The 12,256-nt window shown below is 55.4% G+C and overlaps 1 protein-coding gene across 1 annotated transcript in view; it reads left to right on the forward strand.

Moving 5' to 3' along the window:
• Espn (espin) overlaps positions 1 to 12,256 on the forward strand; it is a 34,908-nt gene continuing 22,652 nt past the window's right edge. Inside the window, 2 exon segments of the mRNA XM_021232597.2 lie at positions 1 to 452; positions 3,212 to 3,405. Coding sequence (XP_021088256.1) covers positions 159 to 452; positions 3,212 to 3,405 — 488 coding nt within the window. The 5' untranslated portion in view covers positions 1 to 158.

Below are 12,256 nucleotides of genomic sequence, written 5' to 3' on the forward strand. Positions count from 1 at the left end.
AGGGATCGTAGAGCCGGGGCGGCGGGCAGCCGCTCTGACTCTGGGGTTCACTGTCCTCCGACGTCTGCGTCGCGGGCCTACTCCTGAAACCTAAAGCCACCCGCATGACGTCCCGGGGAACCCACTGATCGCCGGGTCGCGGCGCCGAGGGCTGCACCATGGCCCTGGAGCAGGCGCTGCAAGCGGCACGGCGGGGCGACCTGGACGTGCTGAAGTCCCTGCACGCCGCTGGCCTGCTGGGGCCTTCTCTGCGCGACCCGCTAGATGCCCTGCCGGTGCACCATGCGGCCCGATCTGGCAAACTTCACTGTCTACGCTACCTGGTGGAGCAGGCTGCCCTCCCGGCCAGGGCCCGCGCGCGCAACGGCGCCACACCGGCCCACGACGCCGCTGCCACAGGCTACCTCTCCTGCCTGCAGTGGCTGCTCACACAGGGTGGTTGCAGAGTGCAGGTGAGTCCACTCCAAGAGAGGGTTTGGGCCCCCCAAAGAGGACTCCAGCCCTCCTGTGCCTGAGAATAGGTGAAACGGTCTCGGCTAGGCTGAGCCCTTCAGATTTCTCTCTCTCCGGCCGGCTTTAGATAAGGTAGGGTCCTGAGATTGACGACCTGGGTGGATTCCTGGCCACTTGGTATCAGGGAAACCCGAGGGGAACTGGACTCAACAGGGCTGGTATCTCCTAGGGCAGGCCAAGCACAGATCCGAGAGGGAGTGGCCCATGCTTGGAGGAAGGTGGGGCTGGTGTTGGGCCTTGGCTGCCAAATTAGAAGCGGGAGTCCTCCAGGCTCAGGTCTGGAGGGAGCGTGCACGAGGTCCCAAAAGTCACCCCGGGCCAAGATGCAGATACCACTAAGTCAGGGACGTGAGGCGGGGCAGCTCTCCCTAGGACATAGGTGGATCCCAGGACATCAGCATGGGCCTTCTAACCCAAAGTCACCTCAATGCCCCACCCGAATCTTTGGGCCTAGAATAACCACCTGGTCACTTTGAGGACCTGCTGGGGGGCGGGGGACCTGACCAAGAGTGGATCAGAGCGTCCTCAGAGCAGAGAACACGGAGTGAAATGCCCTGAGGTGTCCACATTCTTGTGCTGAAGGAAGGTTAAAGAAACCGGAGTCGTGGCGGGGATGGGAGGCCACCAGGCGGGATCCAGAGGGTCTCCTAGGCTGAGGGAAGGAATGGGTATGGCATTCTGGTTGCCTGAGCAGCCAACCCGAGGTGGCAGCGCACCTGACGTCCAGCTGACAGAGAGCACTGAGTGGCTCACACCTGTGACCACAGCACTTGGGAAGCTGAGGCAGGAGGACTGCTGTGAGTTTGAAGTTAGCCTGAGCTACAGAGTGAGACTGTCTCAAAAAAACAAAAAACAAAAAACGAAAAAACAACCCACAGACTACTAGGTTACCTGCATACCAAAGACGTGAGAGCCAACTCCAACCGGGTCTGCAGGGGCCTAACAAAAAGAAGTTCAGCCCCCCACCTCCTGTCCTCCGAGGGCAAGCTCCACCTCCTGATCTCTCTCTGGGAGCTTCTTTTCTTCCCTTATCTCCTGGCCTTGCTATCAGGAGTTCCTGGCCATGTGGCCCACAGCCAGGCCTCCCATTTTCGGGAGGTGCCTGCCTCCCTGATTTCATGTCCAGCCCTGGCCGGAAGCCTCCCTTTATCACCGCAGCGGAGGTGGAAGGAACAGGCAACCTTGTGCCTGCTTATCATGTCCCCTGTCCCCTACCCCCAGAAAGATGGGGGCAGAAGTGTGGGGGCAGTGACCTTGATCTCTGGTCCTGTCCGACCTAGAGATAAACAGCTTAGCATGTGCCCCCACGCGCACACACAAAGCTCCCAGGGCCTACCCAGCAGGTGGTACCTTGGACACGGGGCGCTGACTCCTTGTTGCCATCATTATCTGATGAGTCATAGAGACTACAGCCAGCCTCCTGTCCACGTCCCCACGACCAGTGGAGAGGGAGGTGCCAGACTTTCATAAGCATGGTCCTACTTAGGTCACCTCCAGCCAGCCATGCCTGAGCTCAGAGGAACCAACTAGACAAGCCTGCACACACCTACAGTCTGCAGCGGGGGACTCTGGCATCTTCCTTAGTCCCCTATGGGTCATTTGCTCTGTGTCCCGTGACCCTTCCCACCTCCACAGCCTGACCGGTGGCATGCCAGTCCCCTGTGTCCCCTGCCTCCGGGGGGCTCTGAGGTCTTTCGGTCCACACCCACCTGCCTCGGGGTCTCTGTGCCTTGGCCACACGGGTCTCTGTGGAGAGGAGAGACCTCACTTCCCAAGTCAGCCACCTCTCGCCGTGGCTCTCTCTGGCGTCTCTGCGCTTGAAGCTTCTAGAAGCTTCCAGAAGAGCGCACGCTCTCAGATGCAGCAGCCCCCATGGGGACATCTGGGGGTGTCCATGGTTCTCTCCCTGCCCATGAACAGCCCCTCAGCTCCTCGTACAGATGCAGCAGGTGTATATGAAGAGCAGTTCTGGGCCCACAGGGTGTCTGCAGGAGTTTTAGCCTCTAGAAGAGAAGAGACTGCTACTAGTAAACACCCACACCATTGGCTAGCTGCCCCAGGACCTGCCCACCCAGTGCCTAGTAACCTCCTCCTCCACAGGGCAAGAACACAGTTTGTTCCTGTCGCTGTGTGCAGGCGAGTCCACAGGCGGGCAGCTTCTTGTGTGGGAGTTGGGTTGTGGGAGGTATACCAAGATGGAAGGTTCTGTCCCTCCCAGGAGATACCTGGGAATGAGGAAGAGGAGGAACAAGGCTGGAGGCAGGGGAAATCCTAACGCCAGCCTGGTAGAGGCTCAGCAACCCGTCCCTCCCTGCCTTGCTCAGCCCAGCAATGGAGGCATTTCCTCGTGTTTCCCAAGCATCAGGACCGTGTCTAACTCCTGCTAGGACAGAGGAGGCACCATGTTTTCGGTGCCTCTTGTGTCCTGACAACTCTCCATCATGCCCTAAAGGGCTCAAAGAGTCCCACGTGGTGTTGTTGCCCCTGTCCCCAGGGTCAAAGCCAACCAGGAGTTGCCTAAAGGCAGGAGCAGATTCAAATTCCTTGGATCCGTCTCACCTCCAGAGTGCTAAGCTAGGCACAGCCCTTCCCTCGAGGGAGGGTAAGCACATGGACTCGCGCCCCCTCTTGGGGGAGTTGGTAGTAGGCTGAGCACCTGGTTCAGACTATGGCATTTTAACTCACTCTCTTGCCACAGGAAAAAGATAATTCCGGTGCCACAGTCCTGCATCTGGCCGCCCGCTTTGGCCACCCCGAGTTGGTGAGCTGGCTTCTGCATCACGGTGGTGCCAACTCTGTCATCACCACAGACACAGGTGCCCTGCCTATCCACTATGCCGCCGCCAAAGGAGACCTTCCGTCGACGAAGCTTCTTGTCGAGCATTACCCAGAGTAAGAACCTTTGCTTTGCTTGTGTGCTGGGAATTGAACCTGGGGCCTTCCACAGGCAGGAAGTCCACCACAGAGCTACACTTCCAGACCAGGACCTCCTTCTTGGTTTATTTTTTGGAACAGACTCTTATGTAGCTCAGGCGGTCTGGAACTTGCTAAGTAAAGGATTTGGGCCTTGGATTCCTGGTCCATATTTTTCATTCTTGGTTTTTTTTTTTTTTTTTTTTGGTTTTTCGAGACAGGGTTTCTCTGTGGTGGCTTTAGAGACTGTCCTGTCTTGGAACTCACTCTTGCAGACCAGGCTGGTCTCGAACTCACAGAGATCCTCCTGCCTCTGCCTCCGGAGTGCTGGGATTAAAGGCGTGTGCCACCACCGCCCAGCCTTTTTTCTTTCTTTTATGCATTCATTTGTTTTTCCTGAGATCAGTCTTTGCTTGGCCTGGAACTCACTCTGTAGACCAAGCTGGCCTCAAACTCACAGAGATCTGCCTGCCTCTGCCTCCTGAGTGACTGCCATCCCCCAGTCTCAGGATTGTTGGTCTTTCTGTGACCCCAAGGGTTGGGATTCCAGGCGTGTACTACCACGGGTGACTTTGGGGCTTTTCTCTTAAGGACTTCTCTGGGTACAGAGCCCAAGGCTCTGGTGAATGCCTGGAGGATGCTACCGTCAGCGGCAGCTTCAGTGACCACCCCGGGTTCAGAGGCCCAGGCCTATGACAGGTCCTGTCCAAGTGAAACTTCTCCCTTCCACACAGCCTGTAGGGACCACAGCCTCTGTTTCAGGTCTACAAGCAGATGCCCCCAACCCTAGCTCCCTGGGCATCTTGGAGTTGGATTTGGAACACTGGGATAGCAGGCCCAGGTCACTAGCCCTCCTCCGGGATGCTTGCTTGGCTGCAACAGGTGGTCCTAAGCCCTAGTCTGTGCTCATTTCTGAGACTACTTAAATAGAGTGATGAGTCAGGAGCCTCCTCCTGGACCTGAGTTAGGCAGGAGAGGAAGGGTCAGGTCAAGAGTCAAGCAGGTAAGAGGAGAGCCGCCCTTTAGTCCCATGATCCCGCCTAGCCCCAGAGCTATGAGCAGGCCAGGCGGCCTTTAGAGAATCTTCCAGTTCTATGGCCTCTCAGCCCATTCCTGTCACTGGTGGAGGAGCATCTAAACCTTCCCGGGACTCTAAGTGGCTGGGACAGGATGGGGTCGTGTGGGAGAAAGACCCATAGCAGAGTCTGGGGGTTAGGAGGCAGTCATGTCTTAGGTGTCCTGGGGGTGAGGACAGGGGCTCAGGGAAAGGACATGGATTCTTCCTAAAGTTGTAGGATGTGAGAAGAGGGTGAGGGTTCTGATCAGTTTCTCTCTACGTGTGTGTGTCCAGCCTCGGAGGAGGACATCTGCAAGGTGACAGGGTTAGACTCATCACCCAATCCATTTCTGAGCTTGTCCCGTGGCCAGTGTCCACCGGGGAGCAGGCTGGTGGCCGATGTGACCACATGGCACAGGGCGGACAGCTGGTGTGAGCATAGGACAGATCTCAGACCTACAAGACCAGGCCCCGGCTGCCTCCTTGGCTCCGCACAGGCAGGCTGAACCTGTTCGGCCTCTGGCAAGGGTTTCCCTGTCTGGCATTGGGTGGGTGAGCCAGCAGGAACTTTGCGACTGGGGTGGCTTCTCAGCAAAGCCATTTGGTGGTCACTGAGGTGTGAAGGGTTTTGTGTTCAGCAAGCAGGCCTGGCCGTCACATTCAAGTCAGTGTGGGGTCTGAGACCTTTGAGGGTGGGGTCTGACTCGATACCATCAGCAGCCCTAGGAAGCTTTGGCCCAGATTTCTGTTAGACCCTTCAAATTAGGGCCTGGCCATACCTGTGGCATGCCCTCAGCCCAGAGGCTGCGATTCTGATGTACTGTCACACACCCTCTCTCTAAGCCCAGGACACTGAGTTCCTAAAATGACAGGTTATGTAGTACAGACGCTCTCCTGCTCCCAGCAGCCTCTCCTTCAGACACGGTATGCACCTAGAGCTCCTGGCTGGTGGGAGCACTATAAAAAGACAGGACTCCAAGCCTGCTCTGCAGGCTCCAGTGAGAACCACTAGCCAGGGTGGCGGTGGTGCACGCCTTTAGTCCCAGCACTCGGGAGGCAGAGGCAGGCGGATCTCTGTGAGTTCGAGGCCAGACTGGTGTACAGAGAAAGTTCCAGGACAGCCTCTCCAAAAACAATACAGAGAAAACCTGTCTCGAAAAAAAAAAAAAAAAAAAGAACTACTAGCCCCTTAACCCTCCTTAGTGAAAAGCCCACTGGTGACAAGCCTAGAGTCCTCCAGGAACTGAGATTACCACGTAGGAAGACTCCAGCTCTGCCATGCAGCGGGTTTCTGGGTTCCAGTCCTTGGAGACCCTGACCCTCCCAGGGGCTGAGTAAGATTGGGCTCTGGTGCTGATTCTGTGCCAAATGACCTCGTTGAGGAGCTGCCAGACCGCCCGGGATTCACCATGAATCTCGGGGAGTTAGACAGAGAGCCTGGGCTCCGATCCTGGTTTGTGACCAGGCTGATAAGAAGTTATCTTTGAGTGGATGTCAGCCTGAGCTGAGGCAGGAAGGGAGACTAGAAAAGGCGGTCAGGGGCTGGTGGGCCTGTGTCACCTCTGGCCTTGGGAAGGGCGGAATTCTCCAGGGCCACAGGGTCCAGTCAGAGGACCCCACAGCCTAGCTCTGCAGCTGTGGCTTGATGCTCTCTTGAGCGTCCCCGGCCTGCTGTGAAGCGTTGTGAATTATTCAAGGGCTCAGCTCTCTCCTGGTGCGTTGCGGAGGGAGGAAGAGTGCCATCCTTGGGAAACTCGATCCTGCCCAGGGAGGCTGTGGGTAACCGTGGGCCACGGGGCTGGCGAGTTGCAGAGGAGTTGGAGGGCTGGGCAGCGTTGGGAAGGGCTGGCTAGCGCAGGTCTGTGCCTTGGGGCACTGCAGAGGGCTTGAGGGACACAGGAACACACAGTGCTCTTCCGCTCTCTAGTCTACCCCAGCTCATTGGACTGAGTCTTTCCAGAAACAGAACTTGCAGCAGAACACCTCCCTCCCACTCTGGACAGGGGGAGAGGAGAAGCTTTCCTCTAAGCACCCTGCAAAAAAGGGACCCCTAGTCTGGAGACAGGTGGGCTGACAGTCCTGGACAGAAACACAAGTAACTCATGGTAACCGTGGTGTCTGCATCCCCACTTGGGAAAACAGAAAAGGGTCAATGAGCCGGCAGACATCTTTGCCTCTAAGATTTTGTTTGTTTTTTCAGGACAGGGTTTCTCTGTGTAACAGCTCTAGATGCCCTGGAACTTGCTTTGTAGGCAAGGCTGACCTCGAACTCACAGCCATCTGCCTACTCTGCCTCCCAACTGCTGGGATTAATGGTGTGTGCCACTAACGTCTGGTTGGCTCTTAACAGAGTTCTTGAGTCCAAGAGTCCCAATTCCAAATGCCTTTTCCATGTCCGCTTTGGGACGCTCTGGGGCCTAGGCTGCTGGAGGTGAGCCCTGGGCTCAACCCTGACTTTGAGCTTTTGAGACCAGGAGAGAGACGGGGTCTTCCTCTCAGGCTCCTGGGCCCTTATCGTCTGTGGACACAGCCTTCGCTGCGTCTCCGTGTGTTTTCTTACTGTTGGACCCCATGACTGATGAGGCTCCAGGCTTTATCTTCCTCGCTCCGTGTGTCCCGTGTCTGCCACGCAGTGGGCCTTTGTTTGTTGATTGATGAGGAGTCTGGACTCCTGGGTCTGTGCCTGGTAGCAGGTTACTGCCTGTGACTCTAGATGGAACTCCCTTACTGCATCTCCCTGGGCCCATTTGCCAAATGGACCCAGTCTGCTGGAGAGCCTGAGGCCATGGTGGCCACAGAGCTCCTGGCTGGCCTATCTCTTTTCACGTACACCCTTATTCACTCCACAAATGGGTCTGAACTCCTTTCCCAGCTCACCAGTGCCGGGGATACAGTTCTCCCAGCTTGGAAGAAACTCGCAGCGGACAAAGAGGAGGCTAGGTTGAGAGCAAACCCCCACCCCCAATTTATTTATTTATTTGTTGGTTGGTTTTTGGTTTTTGGTTTTTCGAGGCAGGGTTTCCCCTTATTGTTTTGGAGGCTGTCCTGGAACTCTCTCTGTAAATCAGGCTGGCCTACAGAGATCCACCTATCTCTGCCTCCCGAGTGCTGGGATTAAAGGCGTGCACCACCAATGCCCGGCTGTTCTAACTCAGTTTAAGAGGACATAATAGTCGGTTACGGGGCAGGGGGTGTGGGGCAGCAAGTCAGTGGGAACCTGACTGAGGCGACATTGTGTCCACAGTCAGGAAGCAGAGAGAGTTGAGTGGGTGTTCAGCTGGCTGCCTCCTTTCTTCCCCTTCCAAACAGCCCAGGACCCCACCCCATGGGGGTCACTTCCCACACGCAGGGTGGGTCTTCCCCTCAGGATCTGCCCTCACCAACTCGCCTGGTGGTGTCTCCTAGGTGACTGTAAATGCAGTCCACCTGACGATGAAGATAAGCCAGGCTTTCTGCTGGCCTAGAACCTTCCTGAGAATAACGCTGTGATTCCCCCCTCCCCCACAGGCCAAGCTCTCAGCATAAACAGGAGATGGGATTGGCAAACACCTTGTGTGCATAGAGGAAGGGGGAGTGGGGGGGGAGGGGGGGTCCTTCCCAAACTCCCTTAGGGCAGATGCTGTTGGCAGCAGCAGAATAAGAACTGTTACTCTCTGACCAGAGCCTGAGGCCGTGGAGACGATCACTCTTTGATCTCTGTGGCAGCAGTAGCTGTAAACTGGTATAGATCTGAACAGCTTTCAGAAATAGACTATGTACATACTGTTTTCTTTTCTTTCTTTCTTTTTTTTTGTTTTGTTTTGGTTTGGTTTGGTTTTTTGAGGCAGGGTTTCTCTGTATTGTTTTGGAGGCTGTCCTGGAACTCACTCAGTAGACCGGGCTGGCCTCGAACTCACAGAGATCAACCTGCCTCTGCCTCCCGAGTGCTGGGATTAAAGGCGTGCATGCCGCCAATGCCCGGCCTACATACCGTTTTCTAACAAAGTGTCTTCCATAACGGTCACTGTTAGTTCATCTCACCTTTATCCCCGGGGAGGGGGGGGGGAAGACCACGAACTACTTATGACCTATGATCATTGCAGGAGATCTTGGAGCAAGGTTTTTCCCAAACTCCAGAAGGAGGGTAACAGCGCTGGAGAGGTGGCTCGGTGGTTAGGAGAATACTCTGGCTCTTGCAGAGGACCGGAGTTCAGTTCCCAGCACCCACGTGGTAGCTTACAACCGCCTGTGGAATGCGAGTTCCGGGGCATCTAACGCCCTCTTCAGCCTCCTGGGTACCTCCATGCATGCGGAGCACAGGAAGACATTCAGGGCATCCCATGTACACATAAAGTAAAGAAAGAATAAGTTTTTTTTTTTTTTTTTTGGTTTTTCGAGACAGGGTTTCTCTGTGACTTTGGAGGCTGCCCTGGAACTCGATTGGTAGTCCAGGCTGGCCTCGAACTCACAGAGATCCGCCTGCCTCTGCCTCCCGAGTGCTGGGATTAAAGGCCACCAACGCCCGGCCAAGAATAATTCTTTAAAAAGCTATCGCTGGGGCTGGCGTTGGTGGTGCACACTCCTTTAATCCCAGCACTCAGGACTTGGGAGGCAGAGGCAAGAGGATCTTTGTGAGTTGGAGGCCAGCCTGATCTACAGAGTGAGTTCCTGGACAACATCTGAAGCTACACAAAGAAAAACCAAAAAAAAAAAAAAAAGCGAACAAGGGTGTGGGTTATTGCAGCTCGGTGGTAGAGCCCTTGCCTTGGTTCCAGCCCCAGCGTCCTATAGACTGAGTGGTGGTACAAAGCCTGTGATCCCAGAACTCAAAGGCGGAGGCAGGAGGATCAAAAGTTCAGGACCACCCTTGGCTGTATACAGTGAGTTCTAGGTCAGTCTGGACTGCATGGAACTCTGTCTCAAGAGAGACAGAGGGAGAGGTTGTCCTCTACCAAGGGGAACATGTAGCGTTCCAGACGCCTGTGCTATGTCCAAAAGAACAGGCTGCAAAGGAGCAGGGACCGGGGAGAGGCCCAGCCCCTCCACAGCTTGTCAAGCGGAGGGTGTCCCCTGGGGAGGGCAGAGGGCTGTGCTGGGGTCTCACATGGTGAGTGGGGACTGAGGACGTATGGGAACCGTGGGATACAGGGGAGCCAGGTGACAGCCATCTGGAGGTCTCCTGAGGTCCTTTTTGCCCGTTTTGGTCAGGGTCACCCTACTACACACACGGCAGACATGGAGTCTAGCCTGGCACGTGCTTGGTAGGACTCCTGGTCCTGGCTCACTCTCCCAGGCATAGAAGAGACGGATGTCCTAACCATAGGTGTGAGAATTCAGACAAGAAGGGACACTGTGACCCAGCTTGAGGGAGGTGGGATTTACACCAGGTCCTGCTCAGCCCTTGTCATGTCCCCGGGCCTGCTCAGCCCTTGTCATGTCCCCGGGCCCATGCATGCCTGAGCCCAATGGCAAAGGGTTCCTGAGAGAAGGGTAGACGTCTGTGTAAGAGACAGACAGACAGACAGACAAGAAAGGTGTGGACACAGCATGGCTGCAGCTGCAACCTCCCTCTCTCCCTCTCTCTCTCCCTCCCTTTCTCTCTCTCCCTCTCTCACCCCGTCCCTGTCTCCCTCTCCCTCCCTGTCTCTCTCTCTCCTTCTCTCTCTCCCTCCCTCCCTCCCTCCCTCTCTCTCTCTCTCCCTCTCTCTCTCTCCCTCCCTGTCTCTCTCTCCCTCCCTCCCTCCCTCCCTCTCTCTCTCCCTCTCTCTCTCTCTCTCCCTCTCTCTCCCTCCCTCCTTCCCTCTCCCTCCCTCTCTCTCTTCCTCCCTCCCTCCCTCTCTCTCTCACCCCCTCCCTGTCTCTTTCTCCCTCTCTCGGGTTCACATCACAGGTAATAGTTGTCTATTTTGTATCAAATGAACTTAGCCCTGTCTGCCCGAGCTTCCTCTTTGAGGAAGGGGAACAGTGCTCAGATTCACCCCTAAACCATAACAAGAACTGGATGGGAGAGCGTGTGAAACTGGCTAATCACTGCGTTTGGAGTGAGTAACCACGCAATTAAAAGTGGCTCTTATCAGGCAGTGACCATCCTTTTCTAATTAAGAAAGGGTCTCTCTATGTAGCTCTGGCCGGCCTGGAACTCACTCTGTAGACCAGGCTGGCCTCGAACTCACAGAAATCTGCCTGCCTCTGCCTCCCGAGCGCTGGGACTGAAGGCGTGCACCACCACACCTGGCCTCATTCTCCTTGTTCCTGTTCCTGTTCCTGTTCCTGTTCCTGTTCCTGTTCCTGTTCCTGTTCCTGTCCATTCATCCATCCGGTCCCAGGCCTTTCACTTTGTTCCCTATGCTTATCCATAGCTTTGTGACTTTTCTACAGCAGAGTCTGAGGGAGCCTGGACTTCCTCTTGCCTCCATGCCAAGCAAGAAGACAGTCAGCTGCCCCTTCTCATGGCTGGTCAACAGGGTTGCCCCACGCCCTGGGCCTCCCGGTTCTCAATGGAGGTTGTTGACAGTCGAGTAATAATGGGGCCCTTTACTGAGTGACAGGACTGCTGGGTGTGGCAGCTAGCAGCTGACAGGAGGGTGTGGCTCCACTGCCCTCTGGAAGTCCAGAAGGGGCTGGACAGGCAATGCTCACAAAGCCTTGGCCCACCCTGGAACTCAGCAGGCCCCAGGGGTCGCCCTGTGGCTTCCAACCCCCAGGACCCCAGCACTCACTGTGCCTTGGTTACTGGGTGAATAATTCAAGCCCCTGAGTGTGGGTCATGAAATATTTAGCAGGCTGTTCCCGACACCCCAGAGCCATGTGGGGGCGACGCTGGCACTGGGATTGCAGGCTGGGGCCATGAGCCAGCAGGGATCTAAGGAGAGGTGTGTGGCTGATGGTTGGGTCTTTTGACTGCCCTGCATTGTGTAGACAGGATGTACTTTTTCATCTTTCCCCGTTCATTATATTTTAGGTTTTTTAGGTACAGGATTTTACTATGTGGTCCAGATTCTCAGTGATCCTCCCTTCCAAGTGCTGGGATGATATGAGTGTGCCAGGATACTCAGTGTGTGTATGTGTGTGTATGTACATATGTGCATGCATACATGTGTATATACATATGCATGTGTATGTGTGTGTTCATGTATGTGTGTGGGGTGTGCATGTGTGTATATGTGCATGTGTGTGTGTGTTCCTGTATGTGTGTGGTATACATATGTGCATGTATGTGTGTGTGTGTCCATGTGTGTGTGTGCATGAATACATGTGTGTGTACATATGCATGTGTGTTCATGTATGTGTGCGTATGTGCATGTGTGCATGCGTGCGTGTGCGTGTGTGCGTGTGTGCGTGTGTGTGCGCGTGTGTGCGTGTCTGTGCGCGCGTGTGCGCGCGTGTGTGTGCGTGTGTGCGCGTGCGTGTGTGCGTGTGTGTGCGTGTGTGTGCGTGTGTGTGCGTGTGTGTGTGTGTGTGTTGCTGAGGCTGTAACCCATCCCATATGGTATACCGGTACTGTAATACTGAGCTACATCTCCGGCCCTCACTTTGCTCCTGACATGAGAGACACTACTTCCCCCTGACATCTAAAGGTCCAGATTCAGCATCAGATCAACAAGTGACAGCTTTGTGTCAGGCGGGGGAAGGATGCCCACACAGGAGACGGGAATGGGAACTAAGTGGGGATGCATACAGCTTGAGCCGAGAGGCTCCAGGGTCAGGGATGCTGGGAGGGCTGTGGGGAAGGAGGAGAAGACATGCTTGTCTGGGTAGGAGTAGAGACCTAAATCATGCTGCAGTGACAGAGAG

Source organism: Mesocricetus auratus, unplaced genomic scaffold, assembly GCF_017639785.1.
Source record: "Mesocricetus auratus isolate SY011 unplaced genomic scaffold, BCM_Maur_2.0 Super-Scaffold_100042, whole genome shotgun sequence".
Lineage (NCBI taxonomy): Eukaryota > Metazoa > Chordata > Mammalia > Rodentia > Cricetidae > Mesocricetus > Mesocricetus auratus.